Source organism: Spea bombifrons, chromosome 2 (genome assembly GCF_027358695.1).
Source record: "Spea bombifrons isolate aSpeBom1 chromosome 2, aSpeBom1.2.pri, whole genome shotgun sequence".
NCBI classification, from domain to species: domain Eukaryota; kingdom Metazoa; phylum Chordata; class Amphibia; order Anura; family Pelobatidae; genus Spea; species Spea bombifrons.
The window spans coordinates 135,198,959-135,226,888 of record NC_071088.1 but is presented as its reverse complement, the minus strand read 5'-3'; the positions used below and the strand labels follow the sequence as shown (position 1 = coordinate 135,226,888).

General features: G+C 46.7%; 1 protein-coding gene across 1 annotated transcript in view; it reads right to left on the bottom strand.

Annotated features, from left to right (window-relative positions):
• Nucleotides 1–27,930, bottom strand: part of ARAP1 (ArfGAP with RhoGAP domain, ankyrin repeat and PH domain 1) — a 73,922-nt gene that overhangs the window by 25,662 nt on the left and 20,330 nt on the right. Inside the window, exons 3-13 of the mRNA XM_053456611.1 lie at nucleotides 24,682–24,827; nucleotides 23,801–23,871; nucleotides 23,319–23,428; nucleotides 19,079–19,237; nucleotides 12,991–13,060; nucleotides 12,673–12,793; nucleotides 11,504–11,697; nucleotides 10,775–10,881; nucleotides 10,072–10,271; nucleotides 8,666–8,751; nucleotides 7,406–7,588 (exon numbers count right to left, since the gene is read on the bottom strand). Coding sequence (XP_053312586.1) covers nucleotides 7,406–7,588; nucleotides 8,666–8,751; nucleotides 10,072–10,271; nucleotides 10,775–10,881; nucleotides 11,504–11,697; nucleotides 12,673–12,793; nucleotides 12,991–13,060; nucleotides 19,079–19,237; nucleotides 23,319–23,428; nucleotides 23,801–23,871; nucleotides 24,682–24,827 — 1,447 coding nt within the window. The remainder of the gene's footprint in view (nucleotides 1–7,405; nucleotides 7,589–8,665; nucleotides 8,752–10,071; nucleotides 10,272–10,774; nucleotides 10,882–11,503; nucleotides 11,698–12,672; nucleotides 12,794–12,990; nucleotides 13,061–19,078; nucleotides 19,238–23,318; nucleotides 23,429–23,800; nucleotides 23,872–24,681; nucleotides 24,828–27,930) is intronic.

Sequence of the window (27,930 nt, the reverse complement as noted above, 5' to 3'; positions counted from 1 at the left end):
ATATATATATATATATATATATATATATATTTGGGCTACTGAAAGTTAGGGGAGGTGGGGGTTAATTTAGGGGCAGTTATGGTTAGTGGGGTGTTTAGGGTTAATTTAGGGGCAGTTATGGTTAATTGGGTGTTTAGAGTTAATTTAGGGGCAGTTATGTTAATAGGGTGTTTAGGGTTAATTTAGGAGCAGCTGTGGTTAATGGGGTGTTTGGGGTTAATTTGAGGCCGTTGTGGTTAATGGTGTGTTTAGGGTTAATTTAGGGGATGCTGTGGTTGATGGGGTCTTTAGGGTTAATTTAGGGGATGCTGTGGTTAAGGGGGTGTTAAGGGTTAATTTAGGGGCAGTTATGGTTAATGGGGAGTTTAGGGTTAATTTAGGGGAATCTAAATCCTGGGGGCAGTGAAGTGACATATCTGGGGGTATAAGGCATATACAGTATATAAGGCATATGTGGGGAGGGCAGTGTGGCATGTCTGGGGAGGACGGAGTGGTGTATCAGGGTGTATAAGGCATATCTGGGGGTAGAGTGGCATATCTGGGGGTAGAGAAGTGGCATGTCTGGGAGGCAGGGTGGCATGTCTGGGGAGGATGGAGTGGGGTATCAGGGGATATAAGGCGTATCAGGCACAGTGGCAGATGTGGGAGGCAGCGTGGAGTGGCAGATGTGGGAGGCAGCATGGCGTGGCATATGTGGGGAGGGCAGGGTGGCATGTCTGGGGAGGATGGAGTGGTGTTTCAGGGGGTATAAGGCGTATCAGGCACAGTGGGGGGTAGAGTGGAGTGGCAGATGTGGGAGGCAGCGTGGAGTGGCATATGTGGGAGGCAGCGTGGAGTGGCAGATGTGGGAGGCAGCGTGGTGTGGTATATGTGGGAGGCAGCGTGGAGTGCTGTGGTAGGCAGCGTGGCATATGTGGGGGGGCAGCATGGCATGTCTGGGAGGCAGCGTAGCAAGCCTGGGCTCAAATGTGCATATATTGGGGGGCTGGTTGGGAAATAAAGACAAGAAATGTATTATCAAAGTTTTTTTATTCTGCTGTTTGTATTTAACATCATTTGTTTAGTAAATTATTTTAAATACATGAAAAATGTACATTCATTTTTTTTATCCGATTAATCGAAAAAATAATCGGCCAACTAATCGATTATTAAAATAATCGTTAGTTGCAGCCCTACCAGCTTCCTAAACGTCTTAAAATATTATTTGCCCCCAAACTCTTCTCCTCTCCTAAAACACAAATAACATTATATTTATTTATAAAGCGCCGGGCGATTCCGCAGCGCTGTTTCATTCATTAGAACAATTTATAAACAAACACATGCGATAACACATGCGATAACACATGCAATAACACATGCAATAACACATGCAATAACACTGGTGCAAAGGAGAAGAGGGCCCTGCTCTTGCGAGTTTATAATCTAGTCGGTTTACTCTGCTAAATAAACCTACCAAGGACGTATATTGCTGGTTTTGGACTCATTGGGACAGTTAGGAGCATGGCGCTAGTTAATGGTGAAAACACACGAGGGGATGGAATAAATATATCACTACCGAGTGAATTGTGATCTGTAACGCGATAACCTACAGTCCGGGACAGATACCTAAAGCCTAGGGCACCCTGTCACGCCAGCAAGTCAGCTGAGAGCCAAACCAAGCATTAATGGGTTAATCAAACTGAACGCAACTGAATGTAGTTAGACGAGTGTTGAGGAGCAGGGCTTTGAAAAGACAAACAGGGACTTGGTTCCCGAAGAGGGACAGTTGGGTGGTATGCTGTCTCCACTGTTCTATATTACAAAAAGAGGCAAAACATTTTTTTCTCCCCGACAGCCCCTTGCCAAATACCACACGTTCCTATACAGATCTAACTCCAGGCAGATAGGGTTAAACCCAAACCTTCATTAACCAGTTACTGGCCAGAGTCTATGAGAAGAGAACCATGTTAACCCTTTGAACACGGAGACTATTTTACACTCCCTCGCTCGGGCACCTCAGGGGTTAACCCGAAACCGGAAACCCGTGGGAAGTACGTGAGATATATATCCTCGTGACCCGGTGAGTGCGGTCATTGTGATCGTCACCCGGGGGTAACAGAAACGGCTAAAAAATGTAAAAAAATAAAAATATTAAAAAAAAACAAGTTTCGTATGAGCTGCATGTTTAGGGGAGGGGGGTTACGGTGGATTTATTACCATGTTATAAGCGCGTGAAAGGAGTGCATCGCTTCGCCGGTAATCTCATAAAACTAGAGGGTCGGAGGCTTAGAAGCGATGGAAGGAAGTTTTACTTTACTGAGTGGGTGGTAGATAAGTGGAACAGCCTCCCAGCAGAGGTGGTAGAGGCCAATATAGTGGGAGGATTTAAACATGCGTGGGGTAGACATACGGCTCCTGAGTCTAAGGCGAGACCAGCGACTGATTAAGGTCTGAGTCTTTACAGCGGGAGGAACGGGCGACTAGACGGGGGCCGCACAGGTTTATTTTGTTTGTTCTAGGCAGATACCATAAATAGTTGCAGACAAAGTAAACTGTGAGCTGGTGGAGCCGGTTAGCGAGTCTGTAAGCTCCTGCCTCCTCCACCCGCACGCAACACGCTCGCCGATGCCAGCCAAACATGACGGATGTACCCGGCCGGTACGAACACGCCACACGTTACACAATATCACAGAAAGGATCCTATACTTCATAACCCGGCCCACGTAACAACACGCTAACCGACCGCCGCGATGGAGATGTACCAGGCAAGCATTATCTTACTTTACTGAGAGTGGAACTGCCCTCCAGCAGAGATGGTAGAGGCTAATACATGTATGGGATAGACATATGGCTCCTGAGTCTAAGACAAGACCGGCGACTGATTAAGGTTTGAGTCTTTACAGCAGGAGAAACGGACTAGACGGGGGCCGGATGGGGCCGATCTGCCATCACGTTCTATGTTTCTATGTAAGTGAAAGTTGTTGCACCTTCTACGGAACAAAGTAACAGAACCCTGTAACAGCCACAGTAATCACCGGCTCGGCAGCTGCTGCGGACTACAACTCTCTGACCCTAACCAACCCACACTGACCCTAACCAACCCACACTGACCCTAACCAACCCACACACCGACCCTAACCAACCCACACCGACCCTAACCGACCCACACCGACCCTAACCAACCCACGCCGACCCTAACCAACCCACACACCGACCCTAACCAACCCACACTGACCCTAACCAACCCACACTGACCCTAACCAACCCACACACCGACCCTAACCAACCCACACTGACCCTAACCAACCCACGCCGACCCTAACCAACCCACACTGACCCTAACCAACCCACACACCGACCCTAACCAACCCACACTGACCATAACAACCCACACTGACCCTAACCAACCCACACTGACCCTAACCAACCCACACTGACCCTAACCAACCCACACTGACCATAACAACCCACACACCGACCCTAACCAACCCACACTGACCCTAACCAACCCACACTGACCATAACAACCCACACACCGACCCTAACCAACCCACACTGACCCTAACCAACCCACACTGACCATAACAACCCACACACCGACCCTAACCAACCCACACTGACCCTAACCAACCCACGCCGACCCTAACCAACCCACACACCGACCCTAACCAACCCACACACCGACCCTAACCAACCCACACTGACCCTAACCAACCCACACACCGACCCTAACCAACCCACACTGACCATAACAACCCACACTGACCCTAACCAACCCACGCCGACCCTAACCAACCCACACTGACCCTAACCAACCCACACACCGACCCTAACCAACCCACACTGACCATAACAACCCACACTGACCCTAACCAACCCACACTGACCCTAACCAACCCACACTGACCCTAACCAACCCACACTGACCCTAATCAACCCACACTGACCCTAACCAACCCACACTGACCATAACAACCCACACACCGACCCTAACCAACCCACACCGACCCTAACCAACCCACACTGACCCTAACCAACCCACGCCGACCCTAACCAACCCACGCCAACCCTAACCAACCCACACTAACCCTAACCAACCCACACCGACCCTAACCAACCCACGCTAACCATAACAACCCACACTGACCCTAACCAACCCACACTGACCATAACAACCCAAACTGACCCTAAATCTAACACTAATCCCGACCCCGACCACCAGAGACGTCGCTGGCGACAAACACACCGAGTCAGCAGTTCTTTGCAGAATTCCGTTCAGTAACCGGTGGGAGGATGCGAGTCGCCCGTTTCTCCTGCTGTAACGGCTCCGACCTTAATCAGTCGCTGGTCTCGTCTTAGATTCAGGAGCTGTATCCCTATCCCATGCATGTTTAATACCCTCACTGTATTACCCTCTACCACTTCTGCTGGGAGGCTGTTCCACTTATGTACTACCCTCTCAGTAAAGTAAACCTTCCTTACATCCCATCTAAGCCTCCGACCCTGCAGATTTATGAGATTACCGGCGACGCGATGCACTCCTTTCACACGCTTATAACCCAACATAAATCCACCGTAACAAACTGCCCCGAAACATGCAGCTCATACTACCACCCCCTCCCCCTGCGTATCCACTACCCACTATGTGTATAAAGGTGTGACTGTACCTGTGGGCAGCTCTGTGGGGTCTCTCAGGTCATGTTCTCTGGTTACGGGGATTCGCCGGGTTGTGCAGACCCTGAACCCGCAGAGCTCACACTCGCTGCCGCTGCTCCGGTCTGCCGGAGAGTGAGCTCTGGAGCGGATCCCGAGTGATGTCAGAGGGAGGCTCACATCTGGATTCCCAGAGCCGGCCTCGCCCAGAGGCAGATCACAGGCTCCAGCACAACAACCCCAGCATGGCAGGCTCTGAGGGGGGGGGGCTTACCCCCATCCGTCCCTTTAAATATTCATTGTGTGTGATGGGGGGGGGGCAGCTAAACGTGATTCCGGTGCAAACTTTGAAATAACTGTCTTATCACCATAGCAACCGATGGAATCTTCTAAACAACAACCGCGCTTCATTACGTTTACATTACAGAGAGAGCAGACTCCATAACGCTTTACAATAGGCGAGAGTGAGAGAGGATGAGAGAGAGAGAGACAGACGGGGGGAGAGAGAGAGAGAGAGAGAGAGACGGGGAGAGGAAGAGAGAGAGAGAGACAGGGAGAGGAAGAGAGAGAGAGAGACAGGGAGAGGAAGAGAGAGAGAGAGACAGACGGGGAGGTACAGGAGGGAATTTATTTCAGAGGAGGGGAAAAGTTACAACAAGAGACCGGAATCTAACGCCAGAGGCTCAGATGGAACGGAACAAAGTTTTACTTTACTGAGAAGGTGGTAGATAAGTGGAGCAGCCTCCCAGCAGAAGTCAGTGGACGGAATACATTTGATGATAAACATGCGGTATTAACTCTTTATTCGCCGTGTGCCCGGATGTCCCCCGGCAGGTTCTCCAGTTATATCTGGAGTGAGATCTGAGGCCGCGCATGGAACAAAACATGTATTCTTCTGTAGCAGATCTGTAGGTGGAGACGTCATACCGAGAGCCGACCGCCTACTGCACGGCGGACTTAACCCCTTCAACGCCACGGTAACATTTACCGAGGAGACCCCAGAAATACAGGGGGTAACTTACACTGCATGTGACGGATGGGTGCCGCATTGTGATCCCCCGCAGGGGTAATTACCCCAGACAAGCCCCCAGCGTTGTGTTTTTTTGTCTGTGGAATGTACGGAGCGCTGAATCTCCATGGAAACGGCGAAATAAAAATGTGGCTTTTTTGTTTTCAGCTTAAGCCCCCCGTACAAAGGAGGAAGCTGACTGTGCGCTCCATGGCGAAAACACGGCTGGCCCGGGGGGCGGGGAGGCAGAAGCCCCTCTAAAAATACAGCTGGACTTCACCCCCCCCCTTTTGTAAATGGATGGTGGCTGGCAGTGATGGGCGGTAGGGATGCGCCCAGCGGTTCTGTCTGCATTCAGATTCTAGTATCTGTCGCGGGGGCTTCTATTACTGCGGAGGCAAAAGGGGGCAGACAGCGGGACCCAAGGCGGGGAAATTCCCACCGTCCAGCCAGTCTTTTGATTATTTTCTTTTTCCTTATACTTTCTCTCAATCGTCAGCGATTTTTCCGCTCCATACCCCATTGTGACCCCCCCCACACCCCAGCCCTCTACCTCCCCGTCTCTAGCATTGTTAAAACTCTCTCTGATTTTCTCTTTCTTCGGGCAGCCATAGTCCCAATATCTTCTCTCCATCATTCCAGGCTTTTTTCTCCCCGCTCTCCTCCTCCAGAATTTTGTTCCCTCCAATTTTCTCCATCTTTTTTCCCCACCGTGAACACGCACCTGGAGCTTTGAGTGACATCATCACTCTGCAGAGCACTGTATGATGTCATATCTAGGCTCTCCTCCTCCTCATCACCCTTTATGGATTTCAGACTTCATCGTTTTCGCCATTTCACAGACATTTTGTCTCCTTTTTTCATCACTATCTTTTTATTCTCAATAAAATGGTTCTTGTACCTCTTGTGACCCCCTGCATGGTACTTTCAGTTGGAGCCCTGATGGACAACCAGGAAGGGGTTAAATATAATTGCACACGACGAGTCTAATACCCCAGCTTCGTGTGGCTGGTTTTTTTTGCATACATTTTATTTTGGATTCATTAAATCTACACATTCATGGAAACCGGGCGTCCAAAGCAATGGTTTCACAAAAAAAAAAAAAAAAAAAATTGTGAAAACCGGTCTAATCACTATAGCAACGGCCAAAATCGTTCACTCAGCAGCAACATTCTACTTGGTTGCTACGGCGATAAAACCACTTAACACACTTATTTATATGGCGCCAACAGTGTCCGAAGCGCTTCTTACAGTCCGTACATTCAAAGGGTCTGGCAGAACCAGGACCGATCGGCGTAGAGGACCCAATACATCGGGTAACGAGGGCTCGGCCCGCAAGCTTACAATCTATCGCAATACCCAGCGCTGCGCATTGTCTAACCTGCTGACTCTGCCGAACGTACCCTGAAAGAGCCTGCGCTGTCAGCAGTTCACGACGGCGGCGGCACGTGCCCGCGGCAGCGATCCCACCCCCCCCCACGGCTGTGGACTGAAACTCCCAGCGGGCTCAGGCAGCATTCCATCCGTAATAACCAAAAACACAGAAAGAAGGAAAAAAACAGCGCGCCATCATCAGGGTCTTTTTAGAAGCCAGTGAGCCCTCTTGTAGAGAGAGGACCCCTCCTGATGTCATGGTGACATCACTGATATGCGTTAATGATGTCATCGTGCGTGTGATCGGCTGCGGTGCCGCTTGGCGTGAGCGCACACTAGGACACACGTTTACTTATCTGCTTAATGGCGCGCCGGCCGGGAAATCCTTACCTTGTTGAGCTCGGCTTGGTTGCCGAAGAGCTGGTGATAGCGGCGGTATTTGCCTTCCCTGTACTTGGCCGCGATGAACGTCTTCCGGTCCTGCGTGCCGCTCAGGGAGTCGATGGCTTCGCTCGGGGGAACGTTCGCTGCCCAGAACTGGTTGCTGACCCCGTTGCCAATTTTTCGGAACAGCTAGCCGGGAGCACAGGAGAAAGAAAAAGAGACGCGTATTGAACGGGGCGGAAAAAAAATGACAGATTCTGTAGTACTAATACAATAAAGGAGAGTGCATGGAGTCCTGCGCCAGTTACAGAAACACTCGAATGACATTAACTTCCTGCTTTCAGCAGTCGGCCGGACCGCTTACCTTAAACTGACACAAGTTTATCAAGTTTGGTGAAAAAATTTCCCTTTTTTTGTATCCAGTTTGTTTCGGGGGGGGGAATTCCGCCCTTTAAGGAATTTACAGGGAAATACTGCTTGTCTTGAGTATTTGGTGATACTTTTGGCAGACAAACACTCACACTCACGGGCTTTCAAAACCTCGGCGGCCCCTTCCTCGGATGAAGTCTCGTTCTTCACGCCTGAAGAGACCTCTCGCGTCTTGAAATCTTCTGCACACCGTATGACTTATTCCGTGAACAGCGCAGCAATATTGTGATTATTCATTGTTTTATATAGCGCCATCACATACCGCAGCGCTGTACAATATCCAGTGCGGTGTCAGAATAATACCCGGTCACACGTCCTGTACATTGCCTGACTACGGGGCGATCAGAGAGACATATATGTGCGTGTGTATAGGTTTAATAGCAGTCAGCAGAGACCGGGAGAGGCGTTTAGTCGATCTGCCCCCGCAGAGTATTCACCTCGCAGCAGACGCCTTCGTGCTCTTACTCAAACAAAGTAAATCCAGTCTGAGTAACAAAGTGCGATCCGTTTACTGGCTAAACCATTCCAGATGTGCTTCATAATCCCCGGCCCTCCATCCTATCTAACAAACCCATAGCTGCCAAGGGTCTCCCTGTAGGAGAGATAGTCCCTCTCTCCTCCCCCGATGCCCCTCTTTTCTAGGAGCTCGGAATGTTTGCTGGGTATGAGGGGACCGCAGGGTTCTACAGCCCCAAAACCCCCAATAACGTGTATAGAATAAATAAATGAGCCGACAAACCGAGATTACAGACAAAGCCAGGATTATTCCGATAGAAGTCAAAATAAAATCAGCCAGACCCAGGATCCGGTCCAAGCGCCGGTCAAGCAGAGAATTACCTCGATCAGTTCGTCCGTCCAGACCTTATTGTCCATCTTCAGACTCCGTACTTTGCTGATGCTGGGGCCGAGACCCCGGTGCTCCCCTGCGCATGGAAAAAAAGCAGAATATTAACCATTATTTAGAATTCAGAAGACATTCGCACGTTTATTCCATGTCTCCGGCGTTTAGGACATCGTGCACCAGGCCCCTTCGTATTCACTGTATCAGTGTACCCAATGCTACTGGTGCAGGACTCAGAAGAAAGGAGAAACAGCGTGTATATCCATTACATCCAAATGCTATATAATATCATATAAACTACAAATATAATTTAAAGTTGGTGGCCTCCAGCTCTGCCGATAAAGGGAGTTTTTACTATATACAGCGACGGGGGTTATATTACTGTATACAGCGCTGGGGGTTATATTACTGTATACAGCGATGGGGGGGTTATATTACTGTATACAGTGCTGGAGGTTATATTACTGTATACAGCGCTGGGGTTATATTACTGTATACAGCGCTGGGGTTATATTACTGTATACAGCGCTGGGGGTTATATTACTGTATACACCACTGGGGGGTTATATTACTGTATACAGCGCTGGAGGGTTATATTACTGTATACAGCGCTGGGGGTTATATTACTGTATACAGCACTGGGGGGTTATATTACTGTATACAGCGCTGGAGGTTATATTACTGTATACAGCGCCGGGAGGGGGGTTTATATTACTGTATACAGCGCTGGGGGTTATATTACTGTATACAGCGATGGGGGGTTATATTACTGTATACAGCGATGGGGGGTTATATTACTGTATACAGCGCTGGGGTTATATTACTGTATACAGCGCTGGGGGGTATATTACTGTATACAGCGCCGGGAGGGGGGTTTATATTACTGTATACAGCGCTGGGGGGTTATATTACTGTATACACCGATGGGGGGTTATATTACTGTATACAGCGCTGGGGTTATATTACTGTATACAGCGCTGGGGTTATATTACTGTATACAGTGCTGGGGGGTATATTACTGTATACAGCGCTGGGGGTTATATTACTGTATACAGCGCTGGGGGTTTTTATTACTGTATACATTGCTGGGGGTTATATTACTGTATACAGCGCTGGGGGTTATATTACTGTATACAGCGCTGGGGGTTATATTACTGTATACAGCGCTGGGGGTTATATTACTGTATACAGCGCTGGGGGTTATATTACTGTATACAGCGCTGGGGTTATATTACTGTATACAGCGCTGGGGGGTATATTACTGTATACAGCGCCGGGAGGGGGGTTTATATTACTGTATACAGCGCTGGGGGTTATATTACTGTATACAGCGCCAGGGGAGGGGGTTATATTAATGTATACAGTGCCGAGGGGGGGTTATATTACTGTATACATTCTTTACCTGCACACTTTTTGCAGATCACCACGCAGAGGTTTATGGACGCCCAGTCTGGATTTGGCGCGTTGCAGTCGGCACATCTCTGATTCGCTTCCACCGACCAGATTTTCTTGGCCACTTCCAGGTTGGACAGCGCTTCGGCCACCGACTGCAGCATCGCCTCCACCCAGTCGCTCTTCTCTGCCTCCGACTCCGCCGAGAAGCTGCCGCGAGGGAATTCAGATCCAAATCACCCCAAAATACAACAAATGCACTTGGCTGTCTTTAACTTCTATAAACTTTAAGCTGCTGTACCACTTACTCATCACTCCGAGTACCGTCTCATTCCCAAACCCTGCTCAGAACTAATTCTCTAATCACGTAAAATGACGCCCCTTTCATCGTTTTTTGGACGGAAACACTTAATGGTCATGTGACACAAAAGCAGGCAATAATAGGTTGTTTCCATGGAAACTGAAAACAAGGCTTAAAGCTTCTATGTTGCTTTTGTGCAATTAAACTTTAAGAGTAAAATATTATTTGAAACTCCATGTATAATAATCTCTTTCTTGTCCGTTATCTTTCTGCAGTGGGCGATGGGTTAATCGATGATGAAAGGACTTATCTCGGACTCACTTTACGTTGCCAGAAAGCAATCTACGCGAGGTTATTTCAGAGCCGTAAGAAGAAGCTGAAATCACCTACAGTGTCGACTGAAAGACCTCACCTGAAGGTCCTGTAGGGCGTTGTGAGGTCGAAGCTTTTCTTGTCACAGTCCTTCACGTTCCCGAGGTTCATATCGATGGATGTTACCCCGACTCCAGACATGTAGTCCTGTTATGTACAAAGACAAGTTTCTAACAGCCCTGCGATCTCTCTCCTTACTTTTAATCCAATTAAAGGCACAAAACATGAGGCCTTACATGCAGAAACACAGAATCATTTATATAGCGCTATCATATTCACTATATATATCACAGTAATGAGTCCATGCGGCTATTTAATATCTAAGGTACCCAGAAGGGTCAGAGGCTTAAAAGGAATGTAAATGGGTTTTTTTTACTGAGTGGGTGGTAGATAAGTGGAGTAGCCTCCCAGCAGAGGTGGTAGAGAGTAATACAGCAAGGGGATGTAAACATGCATGGGATAGACACACGGCTCCTGAATCCTGAAGACGAGACCAACGGCTGATTAAGGTTTGAGTCTTTACAGCAGGAGAAACGGGCGACTGGACAGGGGCCGAATGGGGCCGATCTGCTGTCAAAGTCTATGTTCAATCGTAAGGGTCGTACAGAGCTGGCAAAGCAGGCAGAAGTGGTGTCAAGTCCGGAGTAGACACAATGTGAGCAGAGTCTGGGGGGGGGTTCTCTTATCGTCGGTTCTAGCTCAGCTTCGGCTACATTTATTCCCATAAAGTAACCAAGCCAACGGACCGAGCCCGCAGCGGCCCACGTACCTCATAATTCTTATACAGGTAAACCTTATCCGAAGCCACCACAACAAACAGCTTGGGTTTACAGCCTCTCATTTCCAAGAAGCCAATCTTGTCCACGTTCTCCGGCCCTCCGGACATCTGATTGATGGTTGAGAAGCGCTTCCTCCTTTCACCGAGGACCTGCTCGAAAGCTTTCACCCAGTCATTCCGATCGGCTGCGGGTCAAGAGACATCGTCAATGGCATCATGTAACCAGATGACCCCTAGCACTGCATAAATAATGTTCCTTTACGGCAAAGACACCAATATACGCAGCCGCCGGCGTTTATTTACATTTATAACGGACACAAATTTATTGTAAATATATGCAAACGTATCAAGAAATGGATACATATCCACATTGTGCAGCACTTTTATTTATACCTCTCCACAGCAGCACCTGAACCTTCTCACCAACGGTACCAAGTACTAAACCCCAGTGAGTCCTTTCGCTAGACCTGGTCCTTTAGCTGGGCGTAATGAGAGTGGTACATGTACATTTTACACCAGGGGCCAAGGAACCTCTCAGTTATCCAGAACTGAAGCACGTTGAGTCATTATTCCTGGAATGAAGTCCTCAGCACCAAACCCAACAGTAACAGGAGAGGGACTCGGCCCATAACCCAATAAAAAGTTAACCATAAAGGTCTCCCAACACCTGTTATGACTCTTCCTGAAGTCTCCTATCTATGGCCGGTGAACAGACTTATGGGGGCAAACAGGGAACATGGCTAACATGTTATTAAAAACTGGGCTCGTTGGATGGACAATCTGCCTACTTCAACTCCATGTCGACACCAAGATGGCGAACAAGACTCCTTTATGGCAGAGAAAGAAAGAAGAAAGATAGATAGACCGTGGCAGAGATAGAAAGAAGAAAGATAGATAGATCACGGCAGAGATAGAAAGAAGGACAGAGGTTCTAGATGGCGGTGAGAGGGATGAGCGGGGAGGCAGAAGGCGGAGGACATAGAACATGGGAATTTATCAAACCGTACAGGCTTGGGAATGCTGATGAGAAGGGAAGAAAGGCGGGTCGGGGTGCTATCGATAAGAATGAATAGGGTAGACAGATGAAAGAGCATATAAAGTACGCACAGAAACCACATCAGCCCCGCAGCGTTTCATTACAGAAGAGATCAGAAATTTACCGTCACTCTCTGCCCGGAAGACAAAGTTCCGGTTGGACGTCGAGACCTCAAACTTCTGATCTTTCCCAGATGTGACTTGGGATATCGAGCTGGTCTTGATGAACCTTTTCGAATACATGTCCTGGAAAGAGAAGAGACGGCCTAAAAATATCACAAAACCACGCACCGATTAAGGTTTGACTCTTCACAGGCGGACTATTCTATTTGATTGCAGCCCAGGATTACGGAGTCCCTCCTAACCATAGTTTAGTAGTTTCGCCCCCTTAGCAATTTTCCACCAAACCGAACAAAAACGTAAACGGGAGAGACAAGAAATACCTTGTCGGTGTCATAATACCGCAGGTAGTCCACGTCCAGCTTCACCCACCGCTTCTGGAAAATGTACGACCTTCAGGAGAGAAGACAGAAGCATGAGAACGACAAACATGGATTCCGAAATACGGGCAAAGAGATGAAAACTCTGAACGATAGCACAGAAAAGCCTCCTATAGGGGAGCGCGGTACAAGACGAAGGAGCGCTTACTACAGAGTAACTCTGACCTCATCGCTGTCCATTTATTATCACATACAGAAGTTATACAACGAAAAGGATCCTCATTGGCTTTGCCATATCCGCAGATTATTCAAGTACCTAGGGTTAAGCCGAGTCATTTGGGGGCCCTGATTGGATAGTGGAAAGGCCTATCCCCTTGTGGCACATTAACCATTACGTTACACCATCACACGCGTGAATCTACTCCATTGCTCCTCCATAAGTAATTCAATTCATCTCCTGATTTAGCGATGGAACCTCATTAGTCGTCAGTTTAGTTTTTGGGACCAATCGGTATTCAGAGCTGAACCGCACAGCCAATCGGTGACAAGATTCTGTGCTACTGTTAACACTTCATTTATTTCAGGCCGATATAACGATCCGCGTAAGACACAAACGTATTAAGTCAAATTACAAACATCGAAATTTGTTAATTCCGGAAATATACAAAAAGTTACGGAAAATCCCAGCGAATTTCTCCGGAGATATCCAAGGGGGCAAATTATCTCAACGCAGCTCACAGGAGTCTTTGGCGCCAACACCCAGAACTTGTATGTACAGCAGAAACATTGTTAACAAAACTGAAAAGGAAGGTATTGAATTACATCTGTAACTCGTCCGAGGCTTCCGCTGCTTTAATCCGATCTCCGGGGAGACCCAGCGCCATCCGCACAGCCGTTACACCAAACATCCACGTATCTGGAGCTCATACGCTACGGACGGAACATCTAATAACATGTAATAACATTCATAATCTCCTTTAACTTAAATATCATTCCCCGTGTTCTCTCCAAAAACTTCATTTCCAGATCGTCTTCTTCCTCAACAACTATCACGTTCCAATAAATAACGCCGATATTCCACGATACAAAGTAACTCAACAAATGCGAGTGTTCCGGAGCACATCGGTATCGCAGTGTTAGTAGATGTAATAGAACAGGATATTTTATCGGTGGGAAGGAACATCCAAAGATTGGTGAACAGACGAGACGTCCGGGAAGACGGAGCAGCCGAGGGTAACATCCAGGGCAGGGATGTATTCTGTGATACCTCCAAGGCTGGTCACTCAGGAACCAACAATGGACTCTGGACGTGTCGAGCGCAGAGTATGAGAAACCTCACGCCAATGGCCACGCCAATTAAATTGTCAACGATGGCTCCGCTTACACGGTATAAACGCGGTCAAGTGGTTGGCATCTGGAGGGTGACCTACGGAGAGTCCTTTGCAGAGAACCTGGAACATTCTATAAGGATGTCGTTTAAATTTATATGGGTTGAGACATCCGGAGGTGAAAAAAAAATCAACCTGGATAGTTGTCGCCTGTACAAATATGTACCTGAACCTTACTAGGAGGGCCTTGGTATGATGTTCTCGCCGTTGTGGGGGGGGGGGTTCTGGTCCAGCCACCCCACTTTGATAACGGATGAGCTGTTAGAAGAAACCTCGTTCTCGTACATGTTACCACCGAAGCGGTGAGAACAGGAGATCCCCGAGGAGAGAGAGCTGGTGGCCGGATGGAAATCAAGGCCCACAGGCTAGAGCTGTATGGATACAAATCTAATTGATGGAACACAGGATGGATCCAGGCAAGACATAAGGAGCACATTATGCTTCCTACTCATCACGCATATCCCCGTTAGACAAGCAGAAGGCGGGTCGGAAGGGTTCTCCGCTGGAATGTCGGCCACGGAACGCAGAGAACCCTCCGTGACGCTCCCGCAGGAACCTCGACTCAACGTCTGCCTCACCGTACAGCAGCTGCAGGAGCTGACGCTCGGCCAGCGCTCCGGGAGAAGGAAAACAGTCCCCCCCCCATCTTCTGTTTCAAATATAAAATCTGCAAAAACCACCTTATCTTCCAAAAAATGTTTGGGTTTTTTTTTCCAGCAGGAGGTAACCGATAGAAAGGGATCAGGGTGCCAAGTTCCACTCTCTGTAAAAGGAAGCCATTGTTGGTGGGAAATATTAACGCGGTTCTCTAAAGCTTGTAATTAACCCATCGGTGGCCACGCTCCAGTACAGGTGCCTCGGATGCAGCAGGGTGGGTCAGCCGGCTCCAGCTCCCTGCGACTTAGTATTAGATCCTCATGGCGGACGTAGCTTGTGGGCTTGCTCATTCACCCTTGGCGAGACGGGCACAAGCGGGCTGCACCCGGTACTTAGCATGGTGATAACGCGGCCATTCCTTAGAGCTCGTCACATTTGGGTAAAAACAAGAATGCAGGTGGAACCCAAAGAGTTTCCAGGAGTTCCACCGCTGCGAGAAGCCAACCCAAGATATATCAGGAACGGTGACCATGATCCAAGCCAGACAGGAGCCACCCCCCAGAGACAACATGTATACCCGGCATGAGCGGGCACCCGCCATGTCAACCCCGACAGTCACCAACTGTGCCAATCCTCACGAATATAAGACATATCTACTTCAAAAGGTCTCTGGTCTGGCATGAAAGTCAACCAGAGAACGCTCCGCACGCCAGCCACCAAGGGTTACCAAGCCGGACAATAACCAAGTACTCTTAGTCTCAGTATGTGGACAGTATAAACAACGCACGCCAGCCTCGGGAGACGCCCAATACGCCAACCTTCCAACCCTACTAACTACGCCAAGCCCCGTTCAGGCGTTCTGCGCGGAAAGAAGGTATGTACCCGATACTAGAAAACAAATCCGCTTTTTTGGACGGCGTCCGTGGAAACTCAGCTGCTCCGTCCCACACTCGGTTGAGGATGCTGGGTGTGGTATTTTTATGCAGAAATCCCCAAATGTAATGAAGAATCTCATATCCAAACCAAAAAAAAGGGAGGTACGGCGCTAGACGAGAAGCAGATGGACGCCGGACGCGCGGGAGTGCGACCGGCGGGATACAGAGAGAGCGTAAAGTCAGCGGGAGAGACAGCCTGGACCTAAAGAGAAACAAAGAGCGCCGGAGCTGGGAGAGAGTGCAAACAACGGGGAGATCGTGCTGATTGGTTGCTTAACTCTTCAAGTTTTTCTGCAAAATCGATTTAAAAAAAAAAAAAAAAAACAGAAATGTGACAGCCACAGAATCTTAAATTTGGTCAAAGTTAATACTTTTTATTAGGCCGACACAGAAGCTTTCAGGCCTCAGAGGTCTCTTGTTGGAATGGAAGGGTCTCTTTCTGTGCTGTCCCAATACACAATATCGACATGGAATAAAGACTATATATATATATATTTCTATTATTGGAGGAAAGATGGTGCAATCACGTACAAGATTAGAGGGTAATTATACCTGCTCTGGGGTTTTTGACGCTTTTAGAATTAAATACAGCTTCTTAAGGCTTGGTTTCCATTGGGTTTTTTTTTTGCTAAAAACGCCTATAAAAACGCCAATAGCGCCACCTGGCGTTTTTTTGTGAAAAACGCATGCAGCCAGATGTTAGCTGTAATTCAATAGGAAATCGCAAAATACCATTTCCACTTGGCGTTTTTCTGTTTGGCGTTTTTCTGTCCTCTTTGGCGTTTTTCTGCTTTTTTGGGCTCTGTGGCAGTTTTTCTGAATCGCAGCATGTTGACACTCTGGCGTTTTTTGCAAGAAATCTTGGCTTTTTTTCTCCAATAGAAGTCTATGGGAGAGAAAAAACGCCATGAGGCTAGGTTTCCACTTGGGTTTTTGTCCGGCGTTTTTTTCTTGATGAAAAACGCCAGGAAAACTGCCAAGAAAACTGCCGCTGCATTTACCTGCGTTTTGGCGTTTTTTCTGCAGTTTTTTCTGGCGTTTTAGCCTTTCTGTGGAAATTGCTTTTTTTGACCTTAGGCAGTTTTTCCAGCCTTTACAAGTTAGAAGTTTCACCCAGCTAAAAGGGATTAGGATAAATGGCAAGTATCTGCCCTCTCCTGATGTCATTTACTTGGTAGACCCTTTTGTCTCTTTTCTGTGGTTTGTAAGGCATGCTTTATTCCGAATGTCTGCTCCTCTGGGAAGATTGGCCCCAAATGATGGTGCAAATTCTTTGCTGTTGCTTTTGGCACGCAGGATCCGGTCGCGTATGTTTGTTTGTAATGGCATGTTTGTTCCAAATGGTGTAAAATTCAATATGAACCAGTCCAGGACTTTGTTTTGTGTGAAACTGTTTGTTTTCAGCCTATTTCTCGTAGGACACACAGATACTGGGTCCATCCTCTGCATTGTAACTGTGGAAAAAACGCCATAAAAAACGCCAAGGCAATAAACCCACATGGCTTTTTCATGGCGTTTTTTCTCTCCCATAGACTTCTATTGGAGAAAAAAAGCCAAGATTTCTTGCAAAAAACGCCAGAGTGTCAACATGCTGCAGTTTTGAAAAACTGCCACAGAGCCCAAAAAAGCAGAAAAACGCCAAAGAGGACTAAAAAAACGCCAAACAGAAAAACGCCAAGTGGAAATGGCATTTTGCGATTTCCTATTGAATTACAGCTAACATCTGGCTGCATGCGTTTTTCACAAAAAAACGCCAGGTGGCGCTATTGGCGTTTTTATAGGCGTTTTTAGCTAAAAAAACCCAAGTGGAAACCTAGCCTGAAAAAGCCATGTGGGTTTATTGCCTTGGCGTTTTTTATGGCGTTTTTTCCACAGTTACAATGCAGAGGATGGACCCAGTATCTGTGTGTCCTACGAGAAATAGGCTGAAAACAAACAGTTTCACACAAAACAAAGTCCTGGACTGGTTCATATTGAATTTTACACCATTTGGAACAAACATGCCATTACAAACAAACATACGCGACCGGATCCTGCGTGCCAAAAGCAACAGCAAACAATTTGCACCATCATTTGGGGCCAATCTTCCCAGAGGAGCAGACATTCAGAATAAAGCATGCCTTACAAACCACAGAAAAGAGACAAAAGGGTCTACCAAGTAAATGACATCAGGAGAGGGCAGATACTTGCCATTTATCCTAATCCCTTTTAGCTGGGTGAAACTTCTAACTTGTAAAGGCTGGAAAAACTGCCTAAGGTCAAAAAAAGCAATTTCCACAGAAAGGCTAAAACGCCAGAAAAAACTGCAGAAAAAACGCCAAAACGCAGGTAAATGCAGTGGCAGTTTTCTTGGCAGTTTTCCTGGCGTTTTTCATCAAGAAAAAAACGCCGGACAAAAACCCAAGTGGAAACCTAGCCTAAGAGCGACAGCAACATTCTCAGTACTGCTGAACACTTCACTTTCCCAGAAATAATTCTTTACTCAAGCCAAATGTTGCCTCTTCCACCATTTTTCAGGGAATGCTTTATTATCATGTGGCATGAAAAGCCGGCACCGATTGGTTGTTGCCATAGAATCAGGAAAAAATTAATCAGAAAAGGTCTCCCAACAGATCTGCTAAGTGGTATAACTGGAACAGCACCTTTAAATGTCAATCACAGAAGAAAGATGCCAAATGAGCCTCAATACATATAATATGCAATATAAAGCCCTGGGGCCACACACCCTACCCATCTATTTGTCACATTGTCCACATTATACCCAGATTTGTGCACCACGATTGAAGAGGTTAACTAAAAACATATGGAAGTTAATCAACACTCGTCTGTAACGAAGAGGTTAATGAGAAACATGCATACAGTGCACAGCATGCATGCACACAGGTTGGGAAAGCAGAGGTCGGGCTCAGTTACAATGTATCCGCTACATTATAGCTCACCCACCGGAGAGGGGAGGCTGCCGGCTGCCGGCGTTACATTGTGTTTGTCAGCGAGGAGCCAGCTATGCCGGCTTCTACGGTAAGAGGGGAGAGCAGCCTTCTCCAGGCACAGTTCTGCTCCCCGTACAGCCGGTCAGAGTATCCAACCGGCAACGGGCTTGACACTCATAGGACCGGCCGATATGCAGCCATCCCCGAAGCTTACTTGAGGGCTTCTGACAGACGCACTCACCCTTGCGGGGGGTTCTTGTCCAGCCACCCAGCTTTGACAACCGGCATGTTAGCAGAAAACTCCGTGTCATCCATGTTCCCGCTGTGAGAACTGGAGATCCCCGAGGAGAGAGAGCTGCTGGATCTCCAGGTGCTGAGATCGCCATCACTCTGCATCCTGCTAAAGAACCGAGGAGAGGAAGAGCGTGAGAAGCGTAATATATATAACGGTGCGTGACAGCGGGGTAACCGACCGGCCCAGCGCTGTATAGAGTAATATAACCCCCAGCGCTGTATACAGTAATATAACCCCCAGCGCTGTATACAGTAATATAACCCCCCCAGTGCTGTATACAGTAATATTACCCCCAGCGCTGTATACAATAATATAAGCCCCAGCGCTGTATACAGTAATATAACCCCCAGCGCTGTATACAGTAATATAACCCCCAGCGCTGTATACAGTAATATAACCCCCCCAGTGCTGTATACAGTAATATTACCCCCAGCGCTGTATACAATAATATAAGCCCCAGCGCTGTATACAGTAATATAACCCCCAGCGCTGTATACAGTAATATAGCCCCCCAGCACTGTACACAGTAATATAGCCCCCCCAGCGCTGTACACAGTAATATAGCCCCCCCAGCGCTATACACAGTAATATAGCCCCCCCAGCGCTGTATACAGTAATATAACCCCCCAGCGCTGTATACAGTAATATAACCCCCCAGCGCTGTATACAGTAATATAACCCCCAGCGCTGTATACAGTAATATAACCCCCCAGCGCTGTATACAGTAATATAACCCCCCAGCACTGTATACAGTAATAACCTCCAGCGCTGTATACAGTAATAACCCCCCAGCACTGTATACAGTAATATAACCCCCAGCGCTGTATACAGTAATAACCCCCAGCGCTGTATACAGTAATAACCCCCAGCGCTGTATACAGTAATAACCCCCAGCGCTGTATACAGTAATAACCCCCCAGCGCTGTATACAGTAATATAACCCCCAGCGCTGTATACAGTAATATAACCCCCCGTGCTGTATAGAGTAATATAACCCCCCAGTGCTGTATACAGCAATATAACCCCAGCACTGTATACAGTAATATAACTCCTCAGCGCTGTATACAGTAATAACCCCCCAATGCTGTATACAGTAATATAACCCCCAGCGCTGTATACAATAATATAACCCCCAGCGCTGTATACAGTAATAGCCCTGCAGTATGTAATATTAGTTATAATGTTTTCTGGCGGAGGTATAATAAAAAATGTGGTGCAAAATAAAAGTATAAGGAGCAAAATAAAGTAAATTAAGTAAGAGAGTCTTCTGGCCATGAAGGGGTTACTTTCCTTTACGAATCTCCTCCATGTAACCGGATCCCTTGGGGGGGGGGGTTTGGGGGAAATCGCAGGGTTATTTCTGCCATTACCTGATATAATTACCCCGTCAACCAGCTGTGAGCCGACAGAGGAACAACACTGCTGGTCTAACGTTTACGATGAACGCGATGCCCTCCCTTGTGGGCCTCAAAGGGTTAAAGATATCCGGCCGGGATTATCTGCTGAGATTAGGCGGCATCAAAACCTTTGCTTGAAGCCGTCAATCTCATCACCTTCTACGTATTAGCTGGTTGCGAGCGTTTATGCAGATCCCAAGCTTAACTCCCTTTACCTTCCTGTACTACCGCCGCTGGAAGTCTATTCCATATACCTACTACCCTTTCTGTCGAGAAGGTCTGCTTTTTGTCTTCCGCCCTCTGTATCCGCGCATTCCCCGGCCAAAGCAACATTGACAGAAATCAGAGGATCTCCCAGAACCAGCCAACGCCTGACTGGAACGCAACTCCCATCATCCTCGCTGTCAAAGAACCCGCAAGAGCCTCAAATGAACGTCAGCTCAGGCCCAGTAAATGCGCAGCACTCAGACTCTCGCCCGGTACGTCCTCCCCAGATGGCACTAACTGGAAACCAGTCCGGCCGGTTCCACCGGCAGCTTCCGTGCCAACTGTACTGTGGCGCTATTAACCCTTTGCATGCCACGCGGGAATGTTACACCGACGCGGTAGGGCTGTAAGGGGTTAATGTTTCAGGTTCCCGTTCTGCAGTTACCCTGGGATTCACCACACAGATACGGAGTGTCCTGGCGTTTGTCTAACAGTCCTGTCGGAATTGCTTTTCACAGTTTAACAGCTGTGGACTACATACCCCCCCCCCGAAGCATTACATTACACACATCCAGGTCTGCCCGTGGGCACAGAGCCGGGCGTTACACGGGCCACGGTGGGACACAAGAGCCACTTTGACAGGGGAGGCAAGTATGGGGGGGGCAACGAGAAAGCCGACAGTATGCTTCACAAGTAACGATAAAGAGTTAAGTCCAGAGTCCCTGCCTGTCTGGGTACGTTAGCACGTTTGTCTACATGCCTGTGTGCGTGTGTGTCTACATGCCTGTGTGCGTGTGTGTCTACATGCCTGTGTGCGTGTGTGTCTACATGCCTGTGTGCGTCTACATGCCTGTGTGCGTGTGCGTCTACATGCCTGTGTGCGTGTCTATATGACTGTGTGCGTGTCTATATGACTGTGTGCGTGTGTCTACATGCCTGTGTGCGTGTGTCTACATGCCTGTGTGCGTGTGTCTACATGCCTGTGTGCGTGTGTCTACATGCCTGCCTGTGTGTGTGTGTCTACATGCCTGCCTGTGTGTGTGTGTCTACATGCCTGCCTGTGTGTGTCTACATGCCTGTGTGCGTCTGGGTTTAGGCATAGTTGGGGGGGTTTAGCGTCTCATGCTTGGACGCAGACAGCACAATGTCTAGGGCCGGCCCTGCGTGGGAATACAAACATAAAACACAATCTGTCGGCCCCAGTGTAGTTGCCGTTTCTCCTGCTGTAAAGACTCAAACCTAAATCAGTCGTTGGTCTCGTCTTAGATTGAGGAGCCATATCCCTCACTGTATTACCCTCTACCACTTCTGCTGGGAGCCAGTTCCACTCCATGGTCTGAAAGTTATACTAAAAATCTTTATACTTGCGAATAGTATACATTGTCAGCCTCTCCCCGCTCCTATAACCGGACAGTCTGCGTGTTGGGAACTCACAGAAAGCCGGGCTGCGCGTCTCATGAATCCGGCAGGACGGCGGCTCTCGTGAGGTTTGCACGGAGGGAGCCGGTTAATGAAGTCCCTCCTTTGTGTCCCTGAGGAATGTCTGCAGACAAAGCCTTCCCAGGGTGACGGAGGGGGCAGCGATCTACCAAACGGCGCGTCTCTTCCACACCAATAACCAGAAAGACCCCCAGCCCAGCCCTTCCATGAGCTTTAATGCATACAATAGCTGCGCAGCCCCTTTTTGTGATGCCCTCCTTGTGAATGCACACGCATGTGAACCCCCCCCATTAATATATATTATATATTCCCAAAATGGACAACATGACAAGTTTAAATGATGCCTGGTGTGTTCCTGTAACCATTCTCTCCTCTGTCTACCTTGTAGGAACTACTACTAGTAACTACTACTAACTACTACTATTACTAGTAACTACTACTAACTACTGTTTCTATTTCTTTGCTGCCCTCTAGTGGACAGTTTGTTTTGGACCATTTCACAAACCGCTTTCGTCACATAACGCATTTATTAATAAATTACCAACAAACAAGATCCTGGTAATTCTCGTTAGACGTCTCCTTTATCCATATGGAATGCTTTTTAAAGCAGATACCTTTTATTTTGCACTCTGAACGGGAGACCTCCGAGGTCCTGAAAGCTTGTCTTGACTAATGTCAAAACTAATTATCAGAAACTAGAGGGGGAAAAGTTCCAATAAACTCTCTTTATCTGCAGCACTGTAGACAGCGGCAACCCTGTATATATTAATTACTCCCCAGATCTGTATATATTAATTACTCCCCAGATCTGTATATATGTCGATCAGCATTTACAAAAATCTGGTTTTCTCTTGTTTTGTCCCAATAAACTCCCTTTATCTGCAGACCTGGAGGCGCTGTTGTTGTCAGTCATGTGATATTTCCCAGCTTAATCACCACACTAAGCTGACGCTTTATGGGAATGCTAATGAAGTCCGTTCCTCCATACTTTCATTAGTTAGATGGTTCTTCTGGGCGCTTGCAGCCGAGGTTGAGATAAACATTATGTGAACACCAGGATTGTTTTAAAACAGAAAACAAAGCAGTATGTATGATGCAGGAATAAAAACGAGTGGACGTTCCCCCTTAAGGAGATGACTTACACATGGCCGACGTCTTCATATTCATCCGATCCGTTCTCTATCATATCGTCATCACTCATTAAGCTGTTGAGTTTGGTTTTCCGGAAACCGGTGAGGATAACCCCATCAATCTGCAAGGAAGAAGTGGAGTTTAATGTTGAAAAATGTCCAATTTTTTTTTAAAAAATGCACAAACTGTAGCCGGACCATAAGCATTTCTGCCCTTTGGGGGCAGGAATTAAAACCGCTGTAGTTAAGCTACATAGATCTATGAAACAAAGTGAGAATTCAGCGCATGCCCAGCGAACACTGCTCATAAAATACTTAAATATCGGGGATTACGTCACACTTTACAGTCATTGTTCTAGCAGCAACCTGGGAATGTGAATGTTATGTGCTTTTTATGCTTTTTAGGTTGTGCGGGCCCCTATAGTTGTATCTTTATATAGCTGCATGAAGCCATATTGTGCATTAATCTACCCAGAATCCTCTTGTGAACTAACCTCTCCAGTCTGTTCGTAGATGATCCCTAAGTTGGGCTCCATGACTTCTGCTGTCTGAGAACCCGGAGGCGCTAGGAGGCAAAGTAGAAAAAAGTTGTTATGGTTTCCGGCGGCGAGGGATCAGAGGAGGGGAGAAAGCATCTGTGAATCCCGGCTCATCGGTGAGCTTCTCCAGGTCGAGTCCCAATTAATATCGCTGTGGAATCAACAAAGGGGCTTCCACTGAATGGTGCCCAAAATTAAGGAGGTTTTGAAAGCAGCTTGCATTGGACTCCCTGTGATCCCGGTGAGTTTTACTCACAGCGTGGGGTGAGTGGACACTGCAAGATGAACCGTGGGACCATATTCTCTGCAGCCTACCCACTCATGATGTGAGTATTCAGCACACATTCAGCGCGGAGCTAAGAGGTCTTTCTGGGTCGGAACGTCTGCTGCGGGTGTGCAATGCCCGTCTCTCGTCCGATGAGGACCCCAATATCTTTTAAAAGGGCCACCGGCACTCCCCAGGGGCTCTAAAGAGCTTTATGTATCCGCAGGGATTAGAGAGAAGGGAAGGGCTGACATCTTTTCAGCCAGGGAGCAAGTGCAGCCAAGTTGCCCCGTGCCAACCCCACATTCTATATAAGCTACTATTGTGAAACTTTACCCCGCCCCACGCAGACTGGCCCTGTATTAAAGGGCGCCTGTTTAAAGAAATCTGACCCAAGGAAAATTGCCCCTTGCTGCCCCCCCATGGCCAAAAAAAACTCAGAGTCGGAGTTCTTCAAGCACATTAGCGAGAAAACCCCGACTAAACTAGTCATGGGTGCCAAAAGCGGCCCGGAAACAATAATCCCCACCTCGGATACCGATATAAAGCCTCTGCGATGGGCAGTACTCACCTTCTCTGGGCGTCGAGGCGCTCTGTTTAGTAGATAGGTCTTGTGGAGGCAGCCGTGGCAGGGGTTTGGGGACAATCGCAGCCGAAAGGAATACGTTCTGGTGATCTTCAGGCGCTTTTGGTTCCTCTAAAGTCGGAGGGGGAGATCTACACAGGAAACAGAAGGCACAATATGATGTTTACTAAGGGTTAATCATTAATCCATCTGGGTGCTGACGGGAATTTCGGGAACAGCAATAAACTGCGCTCCGTTTTAAGGGACGGAAAAACCTGAACGAGAAGCTATTTTTATATTAACTAAAGGTGCTGTCCCACTGAGACAAAACATTGCTCTCTAGAAAGCCACGCTAATAAAGCGTCACTGTCGTTCTATTTGTTTCCCTCGGAGGGTTAATCACATATAAACACAAACTTTATTTTTAGCTTATATGGCAACAACCTGTCCCTGCATTGGTGTCACACGGCAATTAAGGGTTCCTGGCAAACGAGAGAGCGAGAGATGAGAGAGAGAAAAGAGTGAGAAAGGGGGAAGAGAGAAAGGGGGAAGAGAGAAAGGGGGAAGAGAGAAAGGGGGAAGAGAGGAGAAATAATTTTTAAATATCTCGAATTTCCGTTTTTAAGATGAAAACAGAAGATCTGCTGGAAGAGGAAGGAACTTGTTGCGTAACAGATCGGCATCATTCAGGGAAGATGAAGAGGCACCATCATGTTGTAAACTGAACACAAATAAATATATATCAGTGCCAGTTATTTATCATTCAGTACTCGCATGAAGCTGGGCGGATGAATGAGCCCCCAGGGTTAACGTTCGTTAAAGGAATGGTCATTACCCTGGGGGACGGGTAACTCGGGGAGACAGAAGCATAGAATCTGAATAAATGTAATGTAAATGTCTCTCTCCCATCCCCTCTCTCTCTTCTCTCCTCCAAGCCGGACATACTGAGCTCTCAGCCTTTACTTTCAGATCTCCAGGAGTTAAGGACTGGCGACTTAATCCCAGAGACACCGGCAGAACACTGGAGCATCCCTTTAAAGCTTCCGATCTCTCCTGCGTTCCTTACGTCTATTACCGTGTCTATGTTTTAGTTGGGAAGGGCCAGAGAGAAGGGCTCATCATTCCATCTTACTTTAAATATGTGATTTTCAAGTGTCCTCTCACTGTACGGCGCTGTAGAATATGTTGGTGCTATATATACAATATTACGTTAAAAGGTATTTGCCCCTACAGGTATTTTTCTCGGTGGGAGTAGTACGGAGGAGGATCCCGGTGCTTCTGGTATTTCTGTAACGTAATCAGACATTTAATCCTCAGGAGAGGAAAAAGCCTTGACCCCCCCCCCCAAGCTGCTGTCAGACTAAATTCATCATGGAAGTCAAAGTCCACGGAACATTATCCCGGGACCTATAGACAAATAGCCAGAAATACCGCATATACTGCGCTACTAAATATACCCGTCATCTCAGTCTATTCCACTCCCGTCATTTTCTTTGAATGCATGGACTGTAAGAAGCGCTACGGAAATAAAATATAAATAATAACTGTAATGGTAATAATAATAATAATGTGTATATAAATAAAATAGTAATAATAATAATAATAATAATAATAATAATGTGTATATAAATAAAATAGTAATAATAATAATAATAATAATGTGTATATAAATAAAATAGTAATAATAATAATAATGTGTATATAAATAGTAATAATAATAAGAATAATAATAATGTATATATAAATAGTAATAAGAAGAATAATAATGTGTATATAAATAGTAATAATAATAATAATGTGTATATAAATAGTAATAATAATAATAGTGTATATAAATAGTAATAATAATAAGAATAATAATAATAATAATGTGTATATAAATAGTAATAAGAATAATAATAATGTGTATATAAATAATAATAATAATGTGTATATAAATAGTAATAATAATAAGAATAATAATAATGTATATAGATACAAGAAAATAGTAGTAGTAATAATAATGTGTATATAGATAATAATACGAATTACGTGTATATAAAAAAAATAGGAATAATATATATATAAAAGATAATAGTAATAACTATATAAATATAAGTATATAAATAAGAAAATAATAATTGTGTATATAAATAAAATAGTAATAATAATAATAATAAATAATAATGTGTATATAGATAACATTACGAAGAATTATGTGTATATAAATAAAATAGTAATAATATATATATAAAAGATAATAGTAATACCTATATAAATTATAAGTATATAAATAAGAAAATAATAATTATGAGTATATAAATAAAATAGTAATAATAAAATATTATTAATAATAATGTGACATAAAAGTGTTAACACGGTCGCGGTCTGCCCTCTGACTGGAAATATACAGGTCTATGAACTCCGGTGTTCCGGGACCCGCCAGCAGCTTCCATTTCCCACGTACGCGGCATTACAGTCATATTCTCTGACCGACGTCTTGCCGCAGAATTTCCTCGACGCTACCGACCAGTGAAACCTGAGAGCAACGGGGGGCGCGAGGTCTCTTACCGGTTTACACTCTATTAAAGGGTACGTGTCCAGAGCCGGTGAGTGTCAGAACGATCCGCGGGTAGCAGGGTCCGGAGAGCCCCCGGTCCACCCGGCGCGGAATCCATGGCTTATCCAACGATTTAACCCCATCCGCTGCCGCTCGACACTTCTATCCGGACACTCAGCCGCTACGCGTGAAACGTCTAAACAAGCTTCTGCTTACAACTTCCGGATACGCAGGAAGACGAATGCATAACCACAGGGTATCGGACAATTAACCCTTTCCTCCAGAGGATACTACTCCTCGACGGGGGACATGATTAAACGTTACAACGTTAGTATACTCTACATAAAAGTTTGGGGTCACTGAGCAGTTTTCATGGAAAACAAGGACATTTCTGGCTGTAACATAATTACAAAAGGGTTTCTAACCATCAATTATCCTTTTAAATCTAAAATTGGATCAGCGAACACAACGTGCCATCGGAACACAGGAGTGATGGGAGTGATAAAGGGCCATCGGAACACAGGAGTGATGGGAGTGATAAAGGGCCATCGGAACACGGGAGTGATGGGAGTGATAAAGGGCCATCGGAACACGGGAGTGATGGGAGTGATAAAGGGCCATCGGAACACAGGAGTGATGGGAGTGATAAAGGGCCATTGGAACACAGGAGTGATGGGAGTGATAAAGGGCCATTGGAACACAGGAGTGATGGGAGT